Genomic DNA, 27,131 nt, shown 5'->3' with positions numbered 1-27,131 from the left:
ATTAGTTGAAACAATAGTTAAGAATAAAATTGTCAGACACATAGAAAAACAAACTGTTGAGCGATAGTCAACATGGTTTCTGTAAAGGGAAATCGTGTCTTACTAATCTATTAGAGTTCTTTGAAGGGGTCAACAAACATGTGGACAAGGGGGAGCCGGTGGACATAGTGTACTTAGATTTCAAGAAAGCCTTTGACAAGGTCCCTCACCAAAGGCTCTTACGTAAATTAAGCTGTCATGGGATAAAAGGGAAGGTACTTTCATGGATTGAGAACTGGTTAAAGGACAGGGAACAAAGGGTAAGAATTAATGGTAAATTCTCAGAATGGAGAGGGGTAACTACTGGTGTTCCCCAAGGGTCAGTCCTAGGACCAATCCTATTCAATTTATTCATAAATGATCTGACGAAAGGGGTAAACATTGAGGTGGCAAAGTTTGCAGATGATACTAAACTACTCAAGATAGTTAAGACCAAAGCAGATTGTGAAGAACTTCAAAAAGATCTCACAAAACTAAGTGATTGGGCAACAAAATGGCAAATGAAATTTACTGTGGATAAATGTAAAGTAATGCACATTGGAAAAAATAACCCCAACTATACATACAACATGATGGGGGCTAATTTGGCTACAACGAGTCAGGAAAAAGATCTTGGAGTCATCGTGGCTAGTTCTCTGAAGATGTCCACGCAGTGTGCAGAGGCGGTCAAAAAAGCAAACAGGATGTTAGGAATCATTAAAAAGGGGATAGAAAATAAGACTGAGAATATATTATTGCCCTTATATAAATCCATGGTACGCCCACATCTCGAATACTGTGTACAGATGTGGTCTCCTCACCTCAAAAAAGATATTCTAGCACTAGAAAAGGTTCAGAAAAGGGCAACTACAATGATTAGGGGTTTAGAGAGGGTCCCATACGAGGAAAGATTAAAGAGGCTAGGACTCTTCAGCTTGGAAAAGAGAAGACTAAGGGGGGATATGATAGAGGTATATAAAATCATGAGTGATGTTGAGAAAGTGGATAAGGAAAAGTTATTTACTTATTCCCATAATACAAGAACTTGGGGTCACCAAATGAAATTAATAGGCAGCAGGTTTAAAACAAATAAAAGGAAGTTCTTCTTCACGCAGTGCACAGTCAACTTGTGGAACTCCTTGCCTGAGGAGGTTGTGAAGGCTAGGACTATAACAATGTTTAAAAGGGGACTGGATAAATTCATGGTGGCTAAGTCCATAAATGGCTACTAGCCAGGATCAGTAAGAATGGTGTCCCTAGCCTCTGTTCGTCAGAGCATGGAGATGGATGGCAGGAGAGAGATCACTTGATCATTGCCTGTTGGGTTCACTCCCTCTGGGGCACCTGGCATTGGCCACTGTCAGTAGACAGATACTGGGCTAGATGGACCTCTGGTCTGACCCGGTACGGCCATTCTTATGTTCTTATGCAGAAGCTGCGCCCTTGCATCCCTGGTTACCATGAGGAGTGAGATATCGGCTTCTATCACTCCCGCCTTTGGAAAACGGTGCCAGTATTCAGAGTAGTGTCCCTAGGCGTTTGTAGTCATCCCCCTCTGAAATCCACCCGCCCTTTGTCCCATCTTGTCTCTTTCCCCTGTGCCAAACCCACCATGGTTAGGGCTCTCGCTGTGCTGTGGGCCTGCTATGGGAAAGTGAGAAAGTGGTGTATGTAACTTGAAAGGAATGAAGGCTGTGAGTGCACTCATAATAGTGCCTCTGTTTATTGTTTCTTTAGCTTCTTCAGATGTGGCCTTGAGGGTCTATTCCTGCCCACCAGCTGAGCGGCACTGTCTGATAAGGAGACGAACCAGGATGAGAAAGGAAGAAATGTTCAGGGAGGTGCTGCAATTGTCTGATGCTGCTGATAGCGAGCAGAGAGCATTGACAGAGGCTATAAATGAAAAACTGAGAATGGATAGCCAGGAGAGGAAACGGGCAGGAGTGGATGATACAGCTGCTTGAGGGCCAGCTGGACTTGCTGAGGTCCCTGATTGTGCTGCAGGCGGAACACATCCATGCTTGTCTCCCCCTGCAACCCTTCTATGCCTTCCCCAAACTCTCCCCCACACCCATGCTTCGCGTGCTCCTGGTCTGTCGCAGTGCCCCATGCACTCCACCCAGGAACATGTTTCACAGTGATAGCTGGACATACACCCAGCTCTGAAATCCTCATTGTAAAAAGTGCTCTTCATTGTCATGTCCCTTGTGGGTAATAGAAATGTTTGTATAGCTGTTAAATAAAAATGTACTTATAGAAAGAAAATGAATCTTTATTGGTCTACTACACATGGTGGTTGCTGCTGAAATTCATACATAATAGCAATCTCTGCATCTGCAAAGTAAAATTAATGCACACACAGCAATCATTATAAGGCTCATATTACAGTGCAAGAAAGCAATGCCTGGCTCAATTAATTACAGAAAGTCATATTACTGGGGCTCAATGTCAAAATTCTCCTTCAAAGCCTTCCTGATTTGAACAGCCCCCTGTTAAGACCCAATAACAGCCCTGGTATGTGGCTGCTCAAAAGCAGCTTCCCGCCAATCCACCTCAAGCCTCCACCCTCTAGGGAAACTTTCCCCCTAGTTTCACAAATGTTATGCAGAGCACAGCAGGCTGCTATGACCATGGGAATATTTTCCTCACTGAGGTCTAACCTGCCAGTAGTGTCAGCAACACTTTAATCTGCCAAAGGCACATTCAACAGTCATTCTGCATCTGCTAAGTCTGGTGTTGAAGCACTCCTTGCTACAGTCAAGGTTTCCAGTGTAAGGCTTCATGAGCTAGGGGAACAAGGGGTAGGCTAGGTCTCCCAGATCACAATTGGCATTTCCACTTCCCCAATTACAATCTTCTGGTCTGGAAAGAAAGTCCCTGCTTACAGCTTTCTAAGCAGACCATGCACCTTCCCTGACCTCCCTGCACTGATGTGGTGAAACAACCTTGGTGATCCACCACCGCTTGCAATACCGTAGAAAAGTAACCCTTTCTGTTGATGTATTCCATCGCAAGGTGGTCTGAGACCAAAATGGGGATATGCATGCCATCTATTGCCCCACCACAGTTAGGGAATCCCATTGCCTCAAAGCTATTCCCCACACATTGGCCAGAGTTACAGTCCTTTGTAACAGGAGGCAATTAATGGCCCTGCACACTTGCATCACTGCAACGCTCACAATGGACTTCCCACCTCCAAACTGATTAACAACTGATCAGTAGCAGTCTGGAGTTTCCAGCTTCCACACAGCAATCATCACTCGCTTCTCTGCTGTGAGGGCAATTCTCATTTTGGTGTCCTTGCACTGGAGGGCAAGCTCTGCACACAGTTCCAGGAAAGTGGCTTTGAGCATCTGAAAGGTCTGCAGCCACTACTTGTCATCCCATACCTGCATCATGATGCGACCCCACCTCTCAGTGCTTGTTTCCCAAGACCAATATCAATGGTCCACCATGTGTAGCTGCCCCATAAATACCAACAGCAAGCTTGAATTGTTTCTTTCTGTGGCATGCAGCAGGGCAGACACCACAGTGTCATTATCAGATTCACAGCTCATGAAATTCTGCAGGATCAGCCGCATTGTGTTTGTAATGCTCATCACAAGACTGGCGAGCAGTGCAGGATCCATGTTTTCAGACAGAAATGGCAGATGCACAGTTTACAGGGGCTGTTGAAAAGTGGCGCAAAACGTAGCAGGAAGCCCATGGAATGATGGGATGAAGAAAACTGCATCATGGGATGCTGAGCCCGCCCCCAAGATTCACTGCGATCCCTTCCCAGAGCACCCAGCAGCAGATGGTGGGGAGCTGCACAGTGGGATAGCTATCCACAGTGCACTGCTCTCTCTGTTAATGCAAGAGCACCAACTGTGGATGCACTCCGCCAACACAAGGATCGTTATGTGGACATGCAGAAGTGGTTTAATTACACCAGTGGATGATCGCCGACCTAATTTAAGTCAACTTAACTTTGTAGTGCAGTCATAGTCAGAGTGTCACAGATAAATATCAGGTGGCACAGAGTATTTAGCATAAGTAGTTACTACATATTGTAAGAGCCCATTCCAGGTAAAGTGGCCAGTTAACACCTCAGTCATCGGACATAGTGAGTTACAGATTGTTGTAATAAGCCATAAATCCAGTTATTTATTAAGACCATGATTGTTAGTGTCTAGTAAAGTTATGAATGTAAGCTCCCAGGCTTGGCTTTGGAAGGTGATTGTGACAGGGCATTACCCCACTCCTGCCTCTTTTCTAGCCACATACCACTCAAAGACCTACTTCTGGCCAAACACCCTGTGTGCAATTTATTTACAATGTTCTCTCCTCCATCCCTACAAACTTGTGCAGCTCTGTATTTCCAATAGCATATACTCCTTAGGTATCTTCCCACTGAGAGATCTGTCCTGGCTCTGACTCTTCAAAAGTGAAATCCCGGCAAGCTGCATGGAAACTTTTTAAAGACACCATAACAGAGGCTCAATTTAAATGTATACTTCAAATTAAAAAACATAGTAAGAGGACCAAAAAAGTGTCACTGTGGCTAAACCACAAAGTAAAGGAAGCAGTTAGAGGCAAAAAAGACATCCGTTAAAAAGTGCAAGATAAATCCTATTGAGGAAAATAGAAAGGAACATAGACTCTGGCAAGGGAAGTGTAAAAATATAATTAGGAAGGCCAAAAAAGCAATTGGAAGAACAGCTAGCCAAAGACTCAAAAAGTAACAGCAAATTTTTTTTAAGTACATAGGAAGCTGGAAGCCTGCAAATAACCAGTGGGACCACTGGACATCAATATGCTAAAGGGGCACTCAAGGAAGATAAGGCCATTGCGGAGAAACTAAATGAATTCTTTGCATTGGTCTTCACAGCTGAGGATGTGAGGGAGATTCCCAAACCTGAGCCATTCTTTCTAGGTGACAAATCTGAGGAACTATCCCATACCGAGGTGTCATTAGAGGAGGTTTTGGAACAAATTGATAAATGAAACAGTAATAAGTCACCAGGATCAGATGGTATCACCCAAGAGTTCTGAAGGAACTCAAATGTGAAATTGCAGAACTACTAACTGCAGTCTGTAACCTATCATTTAAATCAGCTTCTGTACCAGATGATTGGAGGATAGCTAATGTGACATCAATTTTTTAAAAAGGCACCAGAAGCAATCCAAGCAATTACAGGCAGGTAAGCCTAACTTCAGTACTAGGCAAATTGATTAAATTCTATAGTAAAGAATAGAATTTTCAGACACATGGATGAACATAATTTGTTGGGGAAGAGTCACCATGGTTTTTGTAAAGTGAAATCATGCCCCCCTAATCTACTAGAATTCTTTGAAGAGGTCAATGAGCATGTGCACAAGGGGGATCCAGCGGATATAGCATACTTAGATTTTCAGAAAGACTTTGACAAGGTCCCTCACCAAAGACTCTTAAGCAAAGTAAGTTGTCATGGGATAAGAGAGAACGTCTTCTTGTGGATCAATAACTGGTTAAAAGATAGCAAACAAAGGGTAGGAATAAATGGTCAGTTTTCAGAATGGAGAGAGGTAAATACTGGTGTCCCCCATAGGTCTGTCCTGGGACCAGCACTGCTCAACATATTCATAAATGATTTGAGAAAAGGGGTAAACAGTGAGGTGGCAAAATTTGCAGACAATACAAAACTACTCAAGATAGCTAAGTCCAAAGCAGACTGTGAAAACTTGCAAAGGGATCTCATTAAAGTGGGTGACCGGGCAACAAAATGGCAGATGAGATTCAATGTTGATAAATGCAAAATAATACATGCTAGAAAACATAAGCCCAGCTATTCACATAAAATGATGGGGTCTGAATTAGCTGTTACCACTTGAGAGAGAGAGAGAGAGAGAGAGAGATCATGGAATCACTGTGGATAGTTATCTGAAAACATCCACTCAATTTGCAGTGGCAGTCATAAAACCTAACAGAATGTTGGGAATCATTAAGAAAGGGATAGATAATAAGACAGAAAATATTATATTGCCTCTATATAAATCCACGGTATGTCCACATCATGAATACTGTGTTCAGATCTGGTCACCCCCTCTCAAAAAAATATATATTAGAATTGGAAAAGGTACAGAGAAGGGGTATGGAACAGCTTTCATATGAGGAGAAATTATTAAGACTGGGACTTTTTGGCTTGGAAAAGAGACAACTAAGGGGGGGACATGACAGAGGTCTATAAAATCATGACTAGTGTGGAGAAAGTAAATAAGGAAGTGTTAATTACCCCTCCTCATAACACAAGAACAAGGGGTCACCAAATGAAATTAATAGGCAGCAGGTTTAAAACAAACAAAAGGAAGTACACGTCTTCACACAATGCACAGTCAACCTGTAGAACTCAGTGCCAGGGGATGTTGTGAAGACCAAGACTATAACAGGGTTCAAAAAAGAACTAGATAAGTTCATGGAGCCTAGCTCCATCAATGGCTATTAGCCAGGATGGGCAGGGATGCCAAACCACATTCTAAAGTGTCCCTAACCTGTTTGCCAGAAGCTGGGAATGGGCGACAGGGGATGGATCACTTGATGATTACCTGTTCTGTTCACTCCCTCTGAAGCACCTGGCATTTGCCACTGTTGGAAGATAGAATACTGGGCTAGATGGACCATTGACCTGATCCAATATGGCCGTTCTTATGTTCTACGACTCTCAGTCTCTTCCCCCAACTTGGCACTTCCTTCCTGTACCTTTTCTACTTTTTGGGCTAATTAGCCTTGTAGCTCTCTCCAGTCCATTCCCAATTGCTCAACTGGACACAGTTTTGCCCCTCAGGTTTACTCCAGGGTGATTTAATTGGTGATCCAGTTATCAAAGTGTTGGTACAGCTACTGTTGCCCAGCACTGTCATAGTACTCTGAAGGTTTCCTTTACGGATGAGGACTGCCCGGTCAGATACGAAGTGACTGCTTTGTGAAAACGGTTCACCCACAGGTGATCTGGTGTTTTTGTCTTTCAGCATCTTTCTGTGAGTTCATGCGAGAGCATAGTGATTGTCTCATTTCACCCACACATTTATTAATGGGGTATTTAATGCACTGGATAAGGTACACCATACACTGTGATAGGCATGTGCAGGACCCATGTATCTTGAAAGGTGTATTGTGTTCATCATCATAGCAGTGGAGATATGTCTACAGGTTTTGCATCTCTTGTTATGGAAGGATTTGGTGCTGCTTTGAGTTGGTGCGTTCAGGTCAGTGCGGAGCTTTCCTCTGATGATGACAACTAAGTCTACCTACGTTAGGTCAACGTACTGCCACTGCAGTAATTACTGCGATTTTTTACGTCCACACTATCTTTCTTCTGTCGGTGGTGCGCGTGCTTACCAGGAACACTTGCCTCAACTTACGGGGGACAGTTTGAGGGGCTGAGAGGCCGGGCTCCCAGCTGGGAGCTTGGTAACAAGTTGACAGGCAATGTAAGTAACACAGTGTCTACACAAACACTGCGTCACTCTAACTATACAGACCTCAGCATTACAACTCTTATGTAGGTGGAGTAATTAAGTTGGTGTAGTGAGGGAATTACATTGGCAGAAGCAACACTGTAGTATAGATCAGGGTTTCTCAAACAGGGGTCGCCGCTTGTGTAGGGAAAGCCCCTGGCGGGCCGGGCCGGTTTGTTTACTTGCCCCGTCCGCAGGTCCGGCTGATCGCGGCTCCCAGTGGCCACGGATCGCTGCTCCAGGCCAATGGGAGCTGCTGGAAGTGGCGACCAGTAAGTCCCTCGGCCCATGCTGCTTCCAGCAGCTCCCCGGAGCAGCAATCTGCAGCCAGTGGGAGCCGCAATCGGCCGGACTTGCGGACGGGGCAGGTAAACAAACCGGCCCAGCCCGCCAGGAGCTTTCCCTAAACAAGCGGCGACCCCTGTTTGACAAACCCTGGTGTAGATACTTAAAAAGTTAGGTCGATGTAAGCTGCCTTATATTGACCTAACTCTGTAATGTAGATTTGGCAATATTTATAGTGGAAAACAATAAGAAGTTTATCATCAAAAATTCAAGCAATAGTGAGTAAGCAGAAGCAAACGGTTACATATAAAACAAAACAACAAAAGACTTTCTAGAAGCTAAACTTAACTAACAGGCTAGCTTTCTGTCTAAAATTTATCTCACCACCAAAGTCCTCTGCAGCATTTTCAACCAAAGTTGGGTGAGATGCCATTTTCATGAATGTAAACACACTGCTTGTTTACTTCCTGGGTCCAGAATAGGAGAGTGTATTCTTTACCGTCGACCTATACTCCCTATAGTTCATTGTCAGTATTCAGAGACTGTATAACCACCTGTAATTCGTTTTTCCTGTGTGCTCCTTCCCTGCTGACTTCACATCTCTTTGATAACTTTGTATGTAAATAGGCATCCATTTATAATGCTTAATTTACTTGTCTGCCAGAAAAAAAACGGTTACTCACCTTTGTAACTGTTGTTGTTTGAGATGTGTTGCTCATATCCATTCCAGTTAGGTGTGTGCGCGCCGCGTGCACATTCGTCGGAAGACTTTTACCCTAGCAACACTCGGTGGGTCGGCTGGGCGCCCCCTGGAGTGGTGCCACTATGGCACCGGATATATACCCCGGCCGACCCATCCACCCTTCAGTTCCTTCTTGCCGGCTACTCCGACAGTGGGGAAGGAGGGTGGGTTTGGAATGGATATGAGCAACACATCTCGAAGAACAACAGTTACAAAGGTGAGTAACCGTCTTTTCTTCTTCGAGTGCTTGTTCATATCCATTCCAGTTAGGTGATTCCCAAGCCTTACCTAGGCGGTGGGGTCGGAGTGAGATGTGGAGGAGTGCAGAACCGCCGAGCCAAAGGCTGCATCATCTCTAGATTGTTGGACCAGAGCATAGTGCGAAGCAAAGGTGTGGACCGATGACCAGGTAGCTGCGCGACATATCTCCTGGATTGGTACATGGGCCAGGAAGGCGGCTGATGAAGCCTGAGCTCTGGTAGAATGGGCGGTGAGATGCCCCGAAGGAATATAACCCAAGTCATAGCACGTGCGTATGCACGCCGTTAACCAAGAGGAGATCCTCTGTGAGGAGACGGACAGGCCTTTCATCCGGTTGGCCACTGCAACGAATAGTTGGGGGGACTTGCGGAACGGCTTTGTCCGATCAATATAAAAAGCGAGCGCCCTACGGACATCTAGGGAGTGTAGCTGCTGCTCCTGTGGGGATGAATGAGGCTTCGGGAAGAAAACCGGGAGGAAGATGTCCTGATTGGTATGGAAGGCTGATACCACCTTTGGGAGCAATGCCGAATGTGGTCGCAACTGCACCTTGTCCTTGTGAAAAACAGTATACGGCGGGTCAACCGTAAGAGCTCGAAGTTCGGAGACCCTCCTAGCCGAGGTAATGGCTACTAGGAAAACTGTCTTCCAGGACAGGTATAGTAGTGAGCAAGTGGCCAGTGGTTCAAATGGAGGAATCATAAGCCTATTGAGGGATAGGTTGAGGTCCCAGGTAGGGGTAGAGGCGCTCGAGTCTCTTACGAAATCGAGTAACTAAGGGGTGTGAAAACACTGAGTGGCCACTTTCCCCTGGGTGGAATGCGGAGATGGCCGCCAAGTGCACCCGTAAGGATGACAACACCAAGCCCTGCTGCTTGAGGGACCAGAGGTAGTCCAAGATAGTAGGGATGGAGACCTCTGAGGGAGAAGCATTTTGTGCCTCACACCAGCAAGAGAAGCGCTTCCACTTGGCTAGATATGTGGATCGAGTGGAAGGTTTTCTGCTACTCAAGAAGATATGCTGTACCGGAGAGGAGCAGCGTAACTCTGATACGTCTAGCCACGCAGGAGCAACGCCGTGAGATGGAGGGCCTGCAGGTCCGGGTGGCGGAGATTGCCGTGATCTTGGGTTATGAGGTCCGGGTGGAGTGGCAGAGTAATTGGGCTGGCAATGGAAAGGTTGAGCAGTGTGGTGTACCAGTGCTGTCTGGGCCACGCTGGCGCGATCATAATGAGATGCGCTTTGTCCTGGCGGAGTTTTAACAGGACTATGTGAACGAAGGGGAATGGTGGAAGGCATAGCGCAGTCGGTGCTTCCATGACATGAGGAACACGTCCGATATCGATCCCGGTGAAAGACCCTGGAAGGAGCAGAACACTTGGCACTTCCTGTTCACGCGAGACGCAAACAGGTCTATGTGGGGAAAGCCCCACTTCTGGAAAATTGCATGAATAACGTCTGGTCTCAGCGACCATTCGTGACACAGGAAGGATCTGCTCAGTCGATCGGCTAGGGTGTTCCGAACCCCTGGGAGAAAGGATGCCACCAGGTCTAGCGAGTGGGCTATGCAGAAATCCCAAAGTCGGATGGTCTCCTGACAGAGGGGGGAAGATCGAGTCCCTCCCTACTTGTTTATATAATACATGGCCGTTGTGTTGTCTGTCAACACTGAGACACAACGGCCGTGCAGGTGGTTCTGGAATGTCTGGCACGCCAGGCGGACCGCGCTTAGCTCTCTGACATTGATGTGAAGCGCTAATTCTTGTGATGACCAAAGGCCCTGGGTGCGAAGGCGTCCGAGGTGAGCTCCCCATCCGAGGGACGACGCGTCTGTCGTCAGGGATAGTGAGGGTTGGGGCGGATGGAACGGTAGCCCTGCACACACTTGGGATGGGGTTAGCCACCAGTCCAGGGAGCGTAGGGCACTCCGTGGAATGGTGAGTATTGTGTCCAATGTGTCCCTGCCCGGACGATAGACCGAATTCAGCCACGTTTGGAGGGGGCGAAGGCGGAGCCTGGCGTATTTGGTCACATAAGTGCAGGCCGCCATGTGACCTAGAAGGCTGAGACAGGTACGAACCGAGGTCGTGGGGAAGGTCTGCAGACCTCGTATGATTGCTTCCATCGCCTGGAATCGAGGCTGAGGCAGGTAGGCCCTGGCTAGAGTGGAGTCCAGGGTAGCTCCTATGAAGTCTAACCGCTGAGTGGGGACCAGAGTGGACTTTTCGGTATTGAGCATCAGGCCTAGACGCGTAAATAGGTCCCTGACGATGCCTACGTGCTGCTGGACTTGCGCCTCGGAGGTCCCCCTGATGAGCCAGTCGTCCAGATAAGGGAACGCGTGAATCCCCCGTCGACGGAGGTGTGCGGCGACGACGGCCATGCACTTTGTGAACACCCTTGGGGCTGTGGAGAGGCCAAAGGGAAGGACCGTAAATTGGAAATGTCGATGGTTGGCTACAAAACGAAGATACCTCCTGTGGGGAGGAAAAATGGCGATGTGAAAGTACACGTCCTTCATATCGAGGGCAGCGTACCAGTCTCCAGGATCCAAGGACGGGATGATGGTCCCCAGGGAGACCATGCGGAACTTCAACTTTGTCATGAACTTGTTGAGGCCTCGCAGGTCTAGGATAGGCCTGAGGCCCCCTTTTGACTTGGGGATCAGGAAGTAACGTGAGTAAAACCCCCTGCCCCTTTCCTCTGTTGGTACCTCCTCTATTGCTCCGATGGTGAGGAGTGACTGCACCTCTTGTAAGAGGAATTGCTCGTGAGAGGGGTCCCTGAAGAGGGACCGGGATGGGGGGTGGAAAGGCGGGGTTGAAACAAATTGGAGGTGGTATCCTTGTTTCATGGTGCGTAGCACCCAGATGTCTGAGGTCAGTTGGGACCACGCCGGGAGGAAGTAGGAAAGGCGGTTGGAGAAGGGAGGAAAAGGATCCTGTCCAGAAACTGGTACGCCGTCCTCGGGCGAACCTTCAAAAGGTAGACTTTGGACCCCCCTGAGGTTTGGAGGGACCATGGTTTTGGCCTGTCTGGGGTCCTGACTGGCGCCGACGCCCACCTCGACCGCGTCGCCTAGAAAAATCTTGTCTGTGCCTAGGCATGAAGTACGGACGGTAAGGTTGGGGGCGGAAAGGTCTGTGTTGGGTCACGGGAGTATGCATGCCCAAAGTGCATATGATAACCCTATTGTCCTTTAAGCTTTGGAGCCTGAGGTCCGTCTTCTCTGAGAACAGACCTTTCCCATCAAAGGGCAAGTCCTGGATCGTATACTGTAACTCCGGTGGGAGGTTGGAGACTTGCAGCCAGGAGATGCGCCTCATGGTGACACCGGAGGCCAGAGTTCTGGCTGCCGAATCGGCCGCATCTAAGGAGGCCTGAAGGGAGGTTCAAGCCACCTTCTTCCCTTCCTCCAGGAAAGCAACAAATTCTTGGCGTGAGTCCTGTGGGAGTAGCTCTTGAAATCTGCCGAGCTCCGCCCAGGTGTTATGACTATACCGGCTCAGTAGTGCCTGCTGGTTTGCTACCCGGAGTTGTAGGGCGCCTGTGGAGTATACCTTCCAACCGAGCAGGTCCATTCGCCTAGCCTCTTTAGACTTTGGGGCTGGCGCTTGTTGGCCGTGGCGCTCCCTCTCATTGACCGATTGGACAACTAAGGAGGAGGATGGACATATAGGTATTCGTACCCCCGAGAGGGTACCATGTATTTACGCTCAACACCTTTCGCCGTAGGGGGGATGGAGGCGGGGGACTGCCATAAGGTGTCAGCGTTAGCTTGGATTGTTTTGATAAACGGCAGAGCCACTCTGGTGGGAGTGTCTGCGGACAAAATGCTGACTACTGGGTCTTCCACCTCCGGGACCTCCTCCACCTGCAGATGCATATTTAGTGCGACCCTCCTGAGGAGGTCCTGATGGGCCCTTAGGTCTATCGGTGGTGGTCCCGAGGAGGAGGTCCCTGCCACTGCCTCATCTGGTGAGGAAGAGGATGAAGTGCCTGGGACGAGCGGGTCCTGTACAACCTCTTGGTCCTGAACCGGTTCCTGCCCGAGTGGTACCGGGGAATTCGGAGGATGGGCTAGCGGGTCATCCATCTCAGTCGGAGGCGGACGGCTAACTGTGGCCTCAGGTGCACGGTGCTCCGACGACGCAGCGTGAGCAGGAGGCAACGGAGCACCTTGGGCCTGGTGGTATGCCCAAGGCGTCCAAAAGCCCCATTGTTGAGGGCCTTGGTCTGGATGCCGGGCTTCTTGGAAGACCCCGGCGGGGACATCCAAATCACGGTCCTCAGCGTGGTAGCTGTCCACTCGGGACGACACCGATGTGTGTCTGGAGGGCCAGGGAGGAGCAGAAAAGCCTTGGGCAGATGTGCCAACAGATCTTGTTCCCCTACGCACCGGGGATTGGTGCCGTGAAATGTCTCGGTAGCGAGAGCGAGATCGGGACCTGCGACCGAGCCGGTGCCGGGTGGTCGACCGAGATCTCGAATTCCGGAGTCGTGAGTGGCTCCGGGAGGTACAGTGCCTGGAGCGGTACCGGGATCTGGAGTGGTGCCGGGAGTAGCGAGCCGGGGAACGAGAGAAAGACTGGTGCCGTGAGTCTGACCGGAGCCGTGTGACTGAACGGTGCCGGGACTGCGAGCGGCGTTGAGATCGGCGATGAGAGCGGGAGCGTCGTCAAGATCTGGAGCGTCCGTGAGACCGCGATCATGAGCGGTGCCGGTCTGCTGCGCTGACAGACGGTGGTCTAATCAAGGCTGGCTTGCCAATCGATTGGATCACCCTCACCGGTGGTGCCGGGGGTGGAGGCAATACTGAGTCTGTCAGGGCGATCAGGTCTTTTGCCGCTGTGAACGCCTCCGGTGTGAACAGTATGGTGAGCTCTACCGCAGCATGTGCCGGGGAGGTCACCGGTGCCGGACTCGACGGCCGTTGCGGGGCCAGAGTCGGCAGTGCCGGCCTAGTCAGTGCCGCGGCGGGTGTCGGCGCCGGGTGGTCCGACCTAGGCGCACTCTCTGGTCTCAATGCGGGCGGTGCCGAGGCAGCAGCGGGCTTCGCTCTCTTTACCCTTGGGGAGAGGGAGTGCCTCGGGCCCGATTTTGGTGCCGGTGATGTCCGGTGCCGAGAGGTCTTGAGTAGACTGGTACGGCCCGGTGCCAAGGAGGTGCTCCTAGTCTCCGACTGAGCAGCGCTTGGTGCCGAAGATGGAGGGGTGAGAGTCGCCTCCATGAGGAGCTGACTAAGTCTTATGTCCCGCTCCTTTTTAGTGCGTGGCTTGAACGCTCTGCAAATGGGGCTCTTAGCAGTTAAGTGCGATTCCCCGAGGCACTTCAAACAGGAGTCGTGTGGATCTCCTGTTGGCATCGGCCTGTGGCAGGCCGAGCACGGCTTGAAACCCGGGGAGCCGGGCATGTGCTCCGGCACCGGGTGCGGGGAAGGGGCTAATCCCCGAACCCCTCTAACTAATACTACTCTAACTATACTATTAAACAGTAAATATAACTATACAATATATATAACTAACTATGTACACAATAATGAACGAGAAAAACTATGAGTAAGTTAGGGAAGTGGAGGTCAGCTAAGCCGCGCTCCACTGTTCCAATGACCGACACGGGCGGTAAGAAGGAACTGAAGGGTGGATGGGTCGGCTGGGGTATATATCCGGTGCCATAGTGGCGCCACTCCAGGGGGCGCCAAGCCGACCCACTGAATGTTGCTAGGGTAAAAGTCTTCCGACGAACGTGCACGCAGCGCGCGCACACCTAACTGGAATGGATATGAGCAAGCACTCGAAGAAGAACCTGTTCTTTCACTCCTGCTGGTGATTCGTTCTTCAATACAAACTCTAAGAATATATTTTCAGTGTATATATACATAACTCCTTACACAGTATCTGTACATACATTTCACAACTATATTATTAACCAGTGTGATCCTGGCTTTCATGTGAGCCCTCACATGACATTTTTTAGTGCACCAGAATGTATGTACCAGAATCAGGACATTCCTGTAACACACTGGTCAGCTGGCATTAAGGCCTCCTTGGGTCATACTGCGAAAGTCACTCTTGGGTTCTCAGTAAGGGTCACAGAGCAAGAGGACCTGCCTCACCAGTGATGCCTTTACTCTCTCTGCACTCAAACCAAGACATAGGGCAAGTCTATAACCACAGATGAGAGGTGTTTAAAGGCCAAGACAAAAGTCAAATAACTCACTTGAACAGGTTGCCAATCTGGCTTGGCAGGTGATGAAGCCCATTACAGGAAATGTTGAGTTCAGTCAGAGTGGAGATCTCACACAGTAATATAGGAAGCTCCCCCAGCATATTATGGGACAGGTTCAGGCCTTTCAACTGAGAGAACCTAAATGTCAATTGTACAAATTATTCATAAAGCATAGTGGTTAGTGACAAATACGCATACAAGGACAAGCACAAAGGTTCTCTGAAGTAGTCCAAGTTCTTTCTTAAATATGACATCTCCTCTTCTCAAACGAGCTATAGCACGGCATTTCCTGCACCAAACAGGCTATAGTCCATCAATAATATATACCTAAGGCTAAGATTTTGTCACGGACATTTTTAGTAAAAGTCACAGACAGGTCACAAGCAAAAAAGCAAAATTCATGGAAGACGTGACCTGTCTGTAACTTTTACTAAAAATATCCCTGACAAAATGGGGATCTGCAGGTCCCCACACTGCCTGAAGTGGGACAGCTGCACAGGGGCAAGGAGCTGCCTGCAGGGGCTAGGAGCCGCCTGCAGCAGCTAGGGGGTGCGGGGTACCCTTATCGCCTGCAGCACCAGAGGCCCGTGGCAGTGGGGAGCTCAGGGGTTCCCCTGCCACAGCCGGGAGCTGCGGGGTTTCCTGCTGCCTGCAGCAGTCGGAGGGTCAGGGGTTCCTCCACCACTGGAGGCTCTGGGAGCCCCTGCCACGGCCAGGAGCTCGGGGGTTCCCCCACCACCGCCATGAGCTCGGGAGTACCCTGCCATCTGTGGCAGCTTGGAGCTCCGGGGGCCACCAGAGGCGGTGGGGTACTTCACAGCTCCCTGCCCCACGGGTGGCGGGGGACCCTGCAACTCCCGACCACCACAGGCTGAAGTCACAGAGGTCGCTGGATGTCACAGATTCCGTGACTTCTGCAACCTCTGACTAAATCGTAGCCTTATTCATAACATTACTTCTGCTCTATATTGGGTAAGACAAGAGAAGTCTAAAGTTAGGTCAACCCAGCTATGTTGCTCAGGAGTGTGAAAAATGCAGAGCTAGGTAGTTAAACCGACCTAAACCCAGGTAGACAGCTCTTCGGTCAAACTGGCTACTGCCTGTTGGGGGGAAGATTTACTACAGCAACAGGAGAACCCTACACTGAAGTGCTGTAGCAGTGCAGCTGCAGTGTTTCTAGTGAAGACAGACTAAGAGTTACATACACTCCCATCTCTTTAAACTCAGAAGCAAAGCAGACAATTATCTGTCTGCTAGATAAACACCTTGGATTAGGGACTATAAACATTAGAACAGGAGATTAACTAGCCCCAAACTCACTGACTAACTGGGAGGCTTTTAACTAGTTCCAGCCAGCCCTTGATTGGCTTCAGGTGGCCCAATCAATGTAGCTATCTCCACTTCCTTCTAGAAAGATCTTAATTGGCCCCAGGTGTCTTGATTTACCTGGAGCAACTGCCATTTGGTTACCATGGTACTAGGGATTTGGTTAGCCTGGGGCTAACATACCTGTTCCTTACTACTTTACTGTAGCCATCTGGCCTTGCCCCATCACAATATGCACTTCTAGTGTAGATGAGGCTGTTGTAATTTTAACATATATGTTAGCTGGTCAAGGTAAACCTGACACATGTTAGCTGTCTAGGCTCCCCCCAGGGTTTATTCACAGATTACCTCTACCTGCTAACACATGCTAAAAATACACCTTTTTCATTCGTGAAGACAAAGCCTGAGAGACTGGCACAAAGAAGGAAGACTCTCTAGAAATGGAAAGCTAATACCCTACTGTAACTAAGCAGAAGTAGTACCTACCCAGCCTGGCTCTTGATGAGCACACGAATAGATGCACCATGCAAACTGTTTATTTTGTTTTATTTGGATCTTTGTTCTGTATTCTTACTAAATCTTGTTTTTAAAATTCTTTGGGAATTTCACATACGCTGCCTCAGAGTTAAAACAGTCCACCTCTAACAAGAGACTCCCATGCTCGACATTCTGTCTCAAAGGTATAGACTAACGATTCCTCTTGCATAAGGTGTGTGACTCCTTTCTCAAGGCTGTGGTCTGAGACATATGGATACCTAGTGACCACGCATGAGAAATCAGTTTAAAAGGCAGAAAGTGGAAATGCCCACTAAACTGCATCCTGGGAACGAGAGTACTAGTCTCACACATTTATACCAGATTGGCTGCTGGCCACTGAGATGCCACAGCCTTAAACTCCTTTCTTTTGGGGAGTTTCAGCTTCATTGGGCAATGACACCTGCCAGGGAGAGAGATAAAAAGTCCAGTTTTTGGCATATTAAGTCTAGAATGCAGACTTAATTGCATAGCCAACAGCAATCAGTCTAAGGATCCTGCCACACTGCTGCTCCCATCCAGGGACAAGGAAAACAGCATCTTGAAAGCTGCTCAGGAAATTTCATTATTCTAATGTCATGGTTTCTAGTTCTTTTCTCACTTTTCAAATACTACAACAGACCCTGAAAGGTCTAGGATCATAACAGTTTTTCCAGCCAGAGAACCTACTATTATCACTGCAATTAAGCAGGTAGGAAACCAAGACAAGCTTAGAAATAGAAGAACCTGGATAATAAACTAGACTCTAGCCCTTGATGAAGATGCACAGAAATAGCATATTCTTTCACCTGTGCCTATGGTCACCTGAATATTTCATTGCTCTGCAGGAGGAGGGAGACCAAATACTATGGAGATGGGCACCTAAAAATACATGGAGAAATTAGAGGAGCATTTTGCAGATTTCCAAAATAATCCTGCCACAGGAACACAGCTATTTGATTATGTTGATGTAGGATGCCAGTTGGCTTTCAATATTTCACAAAGTAACTGCCAGAACCCCTTGTTAGGAAGTAAAAGAAGGCAGGGACCTGCAGGAAGAAAGACTGCCTCGCTCCATCCTTTACAATGGAGTCTGATTTATTTTGGAATTTGTTTTTAAAGTTCTCTTATTTTTAGGTCCAGTTGGGTCCCTACACTCTCCTACTTATTGGAGCTAGTTGTACCCAGCATACAATCCATCATGCATCTCCCACTACCCAGTAAATGGCTAATTACAAGTTCCCAGTGTAAAGCTGGAGTCTCGCAGTCACTACCAATTCTGAATATGTGACAGCATTAAAGAGTAATTAAAATGGGCTTCTTTTATACTTGCATTCCTTAGTACAAGCTTTTACTCGACTGTTTTATCATATTCTCCCTCAGCATTTGTTCTTATATCTAACTATGCTGCCAGACTGTTTAGCAAATGGCATTATAATCACCACCATATCTTCTCTATGTAATAGCATATCACCACACAAGGTTCAGCACAATCATCCTTAATATGAAAGGAACATGTGGAAGGACAGCTTGTACATACTGTAAATTGCTGGAAGTTGAACAGTGAATGGAGACAAAAATTATATTTCCTAGTCTTCATCACCTTGAGGTAGGCAGAACCCTCCCAAAGACCAATCTCTTACAAGTCTGCCAACTTCCCACAAGGACCATGGACCCTCAGTATACTTCTGCCTCCTCACCCGATTGTATATTCCAGAACCGCAAAATGTAATAGAAAATAGTTCTCTGCAGACCTGCAAAGAGAGTCAAGACCCCCTGATCCATCCAGTCGCATAAAGTTGTGTCGCAGGTTGAGGTAGGTGATGTCTTGACTGTAGAAGAGATGCTCAGGTACCTCCTCGAGGCTATAACAAGACAGATCAACTGTGCTGAGTCTCTGAGACACCACCTGAAAAAAAGAAAAGGGCAACAGAGTTACAGCTACATTTACAATTTTCTTTCCAGTTCAATTCAATGAAAGTTTATTGGCGGGACAAGCTAGACAAGTGCCAACAAAGCACAAGAAAACGAAACCCCTCAGGTATCTATCAGAGGCAAATTCAGCTCACCCAGAACAGGTTTACAAACAGTGTTTAGGATTTAATCCCAGGCTTGTATGTTGCTACTGTCCTTTCCTGTCGGCAGGCACGTACACAAGCATGGAGAAGGGCACAGGAAAGGCACTGCTCTGACTTGCATACATTTTTTGATTCAGAATACCAGCCAACCTAAACTGCAGGGGAAATCCAAGGTGAGACAAATATCTAAGTTATCTTAGGCTTTAGTGCCACTGCCTATCTGCATAATATCTGAGCACCTTCAACATCAGACAGAATGGAAACAGTGATTACCCAGTAGAGTTTCTTTGCCAGAGGACGTTGTGAAGGCCAAGACTATAAGAGGGTTCAAAAAAAATTAGACAAGTGCATGGAGGATAGGTCCATCAATGGCTATTAGCCAAGATGGGCAGGGATGGTGTCCCTAGCCTCTGTTTGCCAGAAGCTGGGAATGGGTAACAGGGGATGGATCACTTGATTATCTGTTCTGTTCACTCCCTCTGAAGCACCTGGCATTGGCCCCTGTTGGAAGATAGAATACTGGGCTAGAGGGACCTTTGGTCTGACCCAATATGGCCGTTCTTATGTTCTTCTGTTTGCTTGTTTTTGGAGTGTTGTGAATGCCATTCTTTTTATGCTGGAAAGGTACTATCAAAGAAGAAGGTTTTGCAACATTTCCTAGAGGTGCTCACTTTGGGCTTTCTGATCTGCACTCTCCCATAGGAGCAAAACTCTCTTGGCAGTTCGAAGATTGATATTTGGTCTCTTATGCAGCCGGGTGTAACAAGGCACTGGTCCTTGGATGCACATGCACCCATACCAAGACTGGCCTCCTTTCACAGAATTGCTTTTCAAGTGAGAGGTCTGAGGGAATAGCAAGGTCATGTAACTAAGTAAAAGGGCATGCTGAGAGATATAAGGGCAGCTTGTGTTCTATTAGGAAGACTCAAATGAAATCAGGATAGAGACAATTTTCCACAGTTCCCAAGCAGAGGGAAAGGAACCTGCGGGGAAGGTGATGGTCAAACTAGATGATCTCAATGCTCTCTTCTATCCTTGGATTTTATGACTATGAAAAAAAATTCAGTTGAGAGATTTGCAGGAAGAAAATCTCAGCTGGGACAGGATTATAAAGGACTAGGAAGTTCTGGAAAGAGGGCAAAACCCTGGTAAACAACTGGAAGGACTACTGAGCTCTGGGAAAGTCTAAAAGGAACTGGCGAGCCTGGAAAAGCAGGGTGGGTTAACTATTATTTTGAGACTAAACCAGACCCCATAAGGCGAGGGTAATTCAAAAGCACCAACTACGGTGGTTTAACTAGAGGGAAGGGGAGAAAGGAGCTAAACTGAGGCAACAGATGGGTCCAGTGCCGATAAGCCCCTACTACACTGGGGAACGATCTATTAACTGCTTTGACAATTGCAACCTCTGCCTTAAACTAGCATTGGAAGCAAACTGGAAGCCAATAGAAGAAGGAGACAGCTGCATTCTGTATCAACTACAGTTTCTGCATTATTTTCACAAATTATTATACTACATAAGAGCAAAGTCTTTAGTAGTGAAAACACGTATACATTGGCCTATATGGTGGAAGCCACACACTTTACACAAGAAGCCTTTGTTAGCATTCAGGCCAATCAATGTAAAGCTGAGAACAACAAATGCAAGTCAAACACATAAAAGATCTAGTATGGAGAAATGGGATGTTTTATACGCCAAAGCAAACATAAGACATTATCTCTTAACCTGTATTTCACATCAGAAGCTGATACTATCTAAGGCCTGAGTTAGCACAGTCCATCAATCACCAATAAACATGCTCTGTAGTACACAGGAATCATCACAGTGGATCAGACCAGTGCTCCATCTAGTCCAGAATTCTATCTTTGACAGTGGACAATACGTTTCAGATGAAGGTGCAAGAAACCCTGTAACAGACAGTTATGCAATAACCTGTCCACAGAGAAACATCATCTGGCAGTTAAAGACTGGCTCATGCACTGAAGCTTGATGGTTTACATCCCATTTTTAATTCTACCTAATGTGACTGTGGATGCCCTTACTACCTGTATAACATCTAGTCTTTGTTGAATCCTGGTAAACTCTTGGCTTTTGGTTAAACAAAAATGTATTTCCTTAGATTAGATTTAAATTTATTGCCTTTCAGTGTCATTGAATGTCCCCCTGGTTCTCATAGTCTGCAAAATGACCAATAAGAGTGCCTCATTACAGCAGACTTTCCAGGTCTCTAATAATTTTCATCCTTTTCTCTGGCTATTTCTGGTATATCACTAGTTCCCTCACTGCCACCTAGGATTGAGTTTGGGCTTCACAGTGAGATCTCTTGCTCCAATGTCCTCTTGCCCAGACAATGGTAATGTCAACTCTAGAACCTCCTGAGTCTCAGGACCGATTCCACTAGGGTGTGGCATCAGTGAAACATAAAATCAGAAAAGCAGAATAGGTTTCCCCACTAGGGGTCCAGGAAGAATATAATGACAAAGCCGCTCTAAGGAGGTGCTGACAAGGTGAGTATCACTGGAACTGGACTCACTACCAAAGCCGGAACAAAAGGAACAGGTGATGCTGTAACAGCCAATATCAGGGGCTAAGATCGGATAATGGCACACCCAATATGGAGGACGCGGTGGATGCCAATCTGCCCAGTGACAAAGAGTCCAGTGCTAAAGGTCCTGATGCAGAGATCTCCAATGCCAGGAGTACCGAAGCCAAGAGACCCAATACAAAACACAAGTCTGATATAGCCAATACCAAATGAGTCTGTGCCAATGCACCTGAAGTATCTGATACCCAAAAATCCAAGAATGAAGAGGGTCTCAGACACCCAGGTTGGCACAGCACCGAGTTGTGAGATTCATGCTCATTTTTTCTGCTTCTTCCTTACTTGCAAGGAGAGAAAATGATGCCAGAAATGCAATCCCTTTAGGATTTAATGGGCCTGCTACATGAACAGGATGTTGAAGTGGAGCTCAACACTGAAGCCATCCCCTTCTGACTCTGCTCTGATGTGGAATAAGCATGTGGACCTGAACAGAATCCACCTCCTCTGGTCGTATTTGGATTCTGTGCTAACTCAAATCCAACAGAGAGGCTCTCTGTGAGTCTAGCACATTGTTCAGGTGGATGCAGCCAAGGCAGTAGGAAGGACTTATAGACTGCTGTAGCTGGGAAGAAAGAGAAGTTAGTCTCTGGGATTAGTTTTGAAGATCGCAATAAACTTCAGATGCTTGGTTAATATGAATAGTGCTATCAGTGTGGGATAGCGCAGAACTACAGCTCATAGCTGCTACATAGCTGCCGTGGAATGCTGAAATGAAGCATCCAGCAGATCAGGGAGACATGCAATGGTTAAGTAGCCTCCAACCCACAGATGTCATAGTTCAAAGGAAGCCCTCAGGTGACCTCGGTACTCTCTAAGAACACAAGTTAGAAGCTGTTCTCAAGAGTAAGCCTGTTCCAAAACTCTCCAAGCTTTCTTTCCTCTTGCCCCGTATCAGAGCACCCACATCTACAGCTTATTAGGCCTCACCGTGGATGCCTGCCGGTGCCATCTCTGGTACTCTGATAGCGTTTCAAAGCAAACATGGTAGGTTTGAGCTTGTGCACCAGCGGAGCTGAAAGCAAGCGAGTGCTGCCGACGTTTCACTTCTTCCACCTGAAATGGGAGAAATAAGAACAAAAATAGCCTCGCAATTAAACAATCTGAAATGCAGGGGGTGGGAATGTTAAACAAAACCAATACAAGACACTCCACAAAGTACAGTCAAGTTAGTTCCCTCTGGCTGATATACAGCAAAAACTCCTTTTCAGAACCTCTCTGTTGAAACAGACCAATTTTTACAGTAGGGATGCTGAATGTAGAAACCATGTATTTTGTTTATTATTACTACTTCAAGCCAGGGAGCGTAGTAGCACCCCCAGCACCATAAGTGCGGGAACTAGGGGAACAGACCCGATAAGTAGTTACTTCTGGGTCACGGTAAATTGCTGGACAGAACCAATACATGTAAAAGTATCATGTAATTTATGGCTGAAGCACAGAACCTGCATTCCTTTCACTGTTTTATTAAACTAAAGAGTGCCTAGTAAATAAGCAGAGAGGAGTGAGGCAGATGTATTCGAACATCTTAACACAGAATCTCACTAAAGAGGCCTAGACTGACTTCTTGTAGGGAACATAATTCCTGGTGGCCCCTTCATTCTCACATCTTACCTACAGGAAACTAACAAAGAACCAGTTAGGCCAAGAGCCTCACCTTCCCTCCAACAAGAGGCAGAATGTGCATCTTTCCTGTATGGCAATCCTTCACTGAGGATACGATGAGGCAGGTGCCACAGAGAATGACCAAGCGTTCTGCCCACTTGTGCAACTGTGTCTTCCCTTTGCGCACATTATAGACCCCAGACAGAAGGATTCGGTCTAGTTGCTCCACTTGACATGGCTTTTCTGAAAAGAAAATGGCACTTTATCATCCACTTTTCACTGGATTCTTCATTTCCAGCTTATGGGAATAATTAGCACCAAAAAACCGCATGCAATCTCAGCTATTAAAACAGACAACTATAGGTAAATCAAGGCAGAGTAAATAGTGGTAGACTGAGAACAGAGTCTCATTTGCAGGATAAACAGCCTGTAATAAACAATGCAATAATATTTACAAATATTTTGTAGAGAGATGAATGATTATATATTGTTATGCTTAAAGACATTAATGGCTGCAGTCAAGCGTGTCTGATCTACATGCAATCACAGACCCCATTAAAGTTGATGGGCATGCTAGCCAACCTTCATTCTGGCTAAATGGAAATGCAATTAAGCTCCTTTACAGAGTAAACTAGCTGAAACCACTGCCCAAGGCACTGGGCCACATGGGAAGGCTTTAGCCAGAACTCAAGGCAAATGAGGAGTTTCCTTGGGGACTGATTGCAAAGGCAGGGGGCACTGATTGGTTGCAGCTGTGTTTGCATGAGTGGACGAGATAGAAAGCAACCAGAAAGCCAGAAGAAAGCCCGAGAAACAGGCATGAGCATGGCCCTCAGAGGAAACAGAGACAGAATTCCTTGGGGCACAAGACTGGCTGGAAAGGCAGGCTTGGAATTTGTGAGCAAGGAAACTGGTCTGTTGTTGTTTGTTCCTGTGGTGTACACAGAAACAGAACTGTGTACATTCTTCATATCAAAGAAATTCTGACTTGTACCATCAACTTCTCTTCCTAACAGAAACAACTTGGTAAGACCCCCACATACTGCTAACTACTCAGGCCAAGAGGCAAGAGTATGTTCTGAGATAAACTATGATGGCATTAAAAAAAGAAATCCTCTTCCTTCATATGTCATTGTTTAATTTAGAATGCAAGCTCTTTGGGGCATAGACCTGGTGCTGTCCGCAAAGTACCATGCACATCAAAAGCATAACAGAAATACTTAATGGGTTAGCATTAGTTAAGCAATTTTTCCTTTGAGAAAGAAATCAAAGATGCAGCGAAGTTACAGTTTTCTAGTTAAATGAACTTAAAAATGAATTCTGGTTTGCTAAGACGTATGAAAGGCTATTTTAAATTTGTCTTTTGATACAATAAGAATTTAAAATAATTAAAACATGTTTTCTAGTAAAATTCTGCCACAAGATCTCTCTCCTGCTTTCTTAGTATTTGTGTTTCTTGCATTTTGGGGAGTTTTTAAAATGCTTTGTATTTTTATTTTTTGCCACAATTCCTTTTGCAGGGTCATTTTTCATCTTCAATAGCCTGAAAATTATTCAAACCTTGATTTGTGTATGGCATAATATTTCATCTATAGCAGTGGTTCCCCAACCTTTTTCATCTGGCAGGCACCAGACAAAACGAGCCATGGAGGACCGTGGCAGCGGACGAGCATCTGCCAAAATTCCGCCGACAAGCAGCAACGTCAATAGGCATCACTGCCAAAATGCCGCTGACAAGCAGCTTGTCGGTGCATTTCGGCAGATGCTCGTCCGCTGGCCAATATGCGGGCGCACTTAGATGCCCCGGCGGGCGCCATGGCACGCACAGGCACCGCTTTGGGGACCCCTGATCTATAGGTATTGGAAAATGGAACATTTCTCTTGACATTTTGTATATGGTGTAGCGATCTGAATATACGGTTAAATAAAGAGGTATCATATATGTATATTATTGTTTTATAAAATCCTGACAAGTTCTGGAGGCACAGCTGTTAGAATTTTTAAGAGCACCACTCATGCAGAAGACTGTACTTCTAATTTGCACAGGATGGGGCTTGGCACATCCATTAAAATTCACTGTAAACAGGAAAAGTTAAACCATTGATATAGGTACTTAGATGGTGCCCATCACTATAATATCTGAGTACCTTTGCTCTTCTACGCCGATCCAAGTGCCCACTGCAGGAAGCTGGTTTTTCTTTATTTAAAAATACCAGTTTAAGAAAGCTCTTAAAGTAATTGACAAATAGTTCTTGAGGTTAGAAAAAGAAAGGGACCTGTAGCTTTCACATTCTACAGGGTGGCAGATGTTCAGGCACAATGCCTTTTCTGCCAGGAAAAATCCTTGATTTAAAATTTAAAAAACTCATAAATTGATTGTGGTTGCAATCAGAAGCATGGAATAAAATATAGAATCTTGGAAAGGGTAAACTTCTTAATACTGATATATGGGCTATTCAGATAATCTGCTAAGTGAAAACATAGTAGTTGTACATACAATATCACATTGTAGGAGTAAAAATATTCCAAGACATTTAAAACAATGTCTAGAAATCAGGAATGGAGACTTGCAAACATCACTGAAGATTTGGAAATATTAGTTCTGTTTGCCAGTTTTCTACTGATATGGTTCCATGATATAACTAGTTCTAATGCAAGCGGAACAGCCTTTTCTGGGTTTGAGGGACTCTGCATAGAAGACACCGTGTTACATTCCCTATTTTGATATCAAAATCACAGAGGTGAGGCTAACTTGAATGAGCCTCACAACCTCATGAAACCAGGAACCCAAAACAACATCCAGCCACTCATCCTACAAAGAAGAAAACAAAGGAAAGAGGAAGCCTTCATTAAAGCAGGCATCGTGAATATAGTAAAACTGATTCTAATGGCATTAGGAGATTGACCCTGCCAACAACATATGAGCCTCAGACACTTCTGAGATATTTATGGAAACTCGCTCAGAACAATCCCACATCCTCTTTTGAATGAAAGAGATAATACATTTTGATTTTAGATGACCATGTGGTTAGCCTTCCCTCAGCAGGTGGGAAATAACAACCATCATTGCACAGACAATATCCAGCTTCTAAATGGAATCCCTGAGCTCCTCCTGTAGCCCACTGCCTTCAACTGTAACCAGATAGTTCAGATCCTGTCTGCACTAAGGCCAACTTCTCATAAAACAGGCATTTCTCACCCATGGGTCTCTACTTCAGCTGCAGTCAGACGTGCCTGAGTTATGATACAGGTGGTTTAAAAGAGCATATAGCTTAGTCATGGTGTATTTCATGCAGGGCCCTGAATCTGCAAATTGACCCATGATAGCCCTTGCCCAAATCAGCTGAAACCTGTTGACATTCAGGGCCCAATGCAAGGCTAACTTGTTTTCTTGGAAAGGGCTGAGCTGGAGCTGGTTGGGGTCATTGGGCAAAATCTTAGGTAGATGCTTAAATCACAAATCACATCAAATAAGTAATGTAGAGACATCTCAATTAAAGGGAAAGGCTTGGTAATTAGATACTTATTTCTGATTTCAAAATAGTGACCTAGTGCATGTGCAGGCCTAAATATTACTCTTTTTCTTTCCTTGTTGAAGTCTGACCAGAAATACAGAATCTGATCCCAGGCGCTATCTCAGGGCTGGCCAACCTGAGAAGGAGCCAGAATTTACCAATGTACGTTGCCAAAGAGCCACAGTAATACACAGGGGCGGCTCCAGGCCCCAGCACGCCAAGCACGTGCTTGGGGCGGCAAGCCGCGGGGAGCGCTCTGCCGGTCGCCGGGAGGGCAGCAGGCGGCTCCGGTGGACCTCCTGCAGGCGTGCCTGCGGAGGGTCCGCTGGTCCCGCGGCTTTGGTGGAGCATCCGCAGACGTGCCTATGGGAGGTCCACCGGAGCTGTGGGACCAGCGGACCCTCCGCAGGCACGTCTGCAGGAGGTCCACCTGAGCCGCGGGACCGGCGACCGGCAGAGCGCCCCCCGCGGCGTGCCGCTGTG

At 46.8% G+C, this 27,131-nt stretch overlaps 1 protein-coding gene across 3 annotated transcripts in view; it reads right to left on the bottom strand.

Moving 5' to 3' along the window:
- PHLPP2 (PH domain and leucine rich repeat protein phosphatase 2) overlaps positions 1–27,131 on the bottom strand; it is a 125,282-nt gene that overhangs the window by 57,592 nt on the left and 40,559 nt on the right. For all 3 annotated transcript variants that reach the window (XM_044987371.1, XM_044987373.1, XM_044987372.1), the window contains exons 4-7: positions 23,186–23,376; positions 22,459–22,584; positions 18,605–18,759; positions 15,003–15,149 (exon numbers count right to left, since the gene is read on the bottom strand). In XM_044987371.1, coding sequence (XP_044843306.1) covers positions 15,003–15,149; positions 18,605–18,759; positions 22,459–22,584; positions 23,186–23,376 — 619 coding nt within the window. The remainder of the gene's footprint in view (positions 1–15,002; positions 15,150–18,604; positions 18,760–22,458; positions 22,585–23,185; positions 23,377–27,131) is intronic.

The sequence above is a fragment of the Mauremys mutica genome, chromosome 14, assembly GCF_020497125.1.
Source record: "Mauremys mutica isolate MM-2020 ecotype Southern chromosome 14, ASM2049712v1, whole genome shotgun sequence".
Taxonomy (NCBI): Eukaryota; Metazoa; Chordata; order Testudines; family Geoemydidae; genus Mauremys; species Mauremys mutica.
Note: the sequence above shows the minus strand (reverse complement) of the source record. Positions and strands in the feature narration are given on the sequence as shown.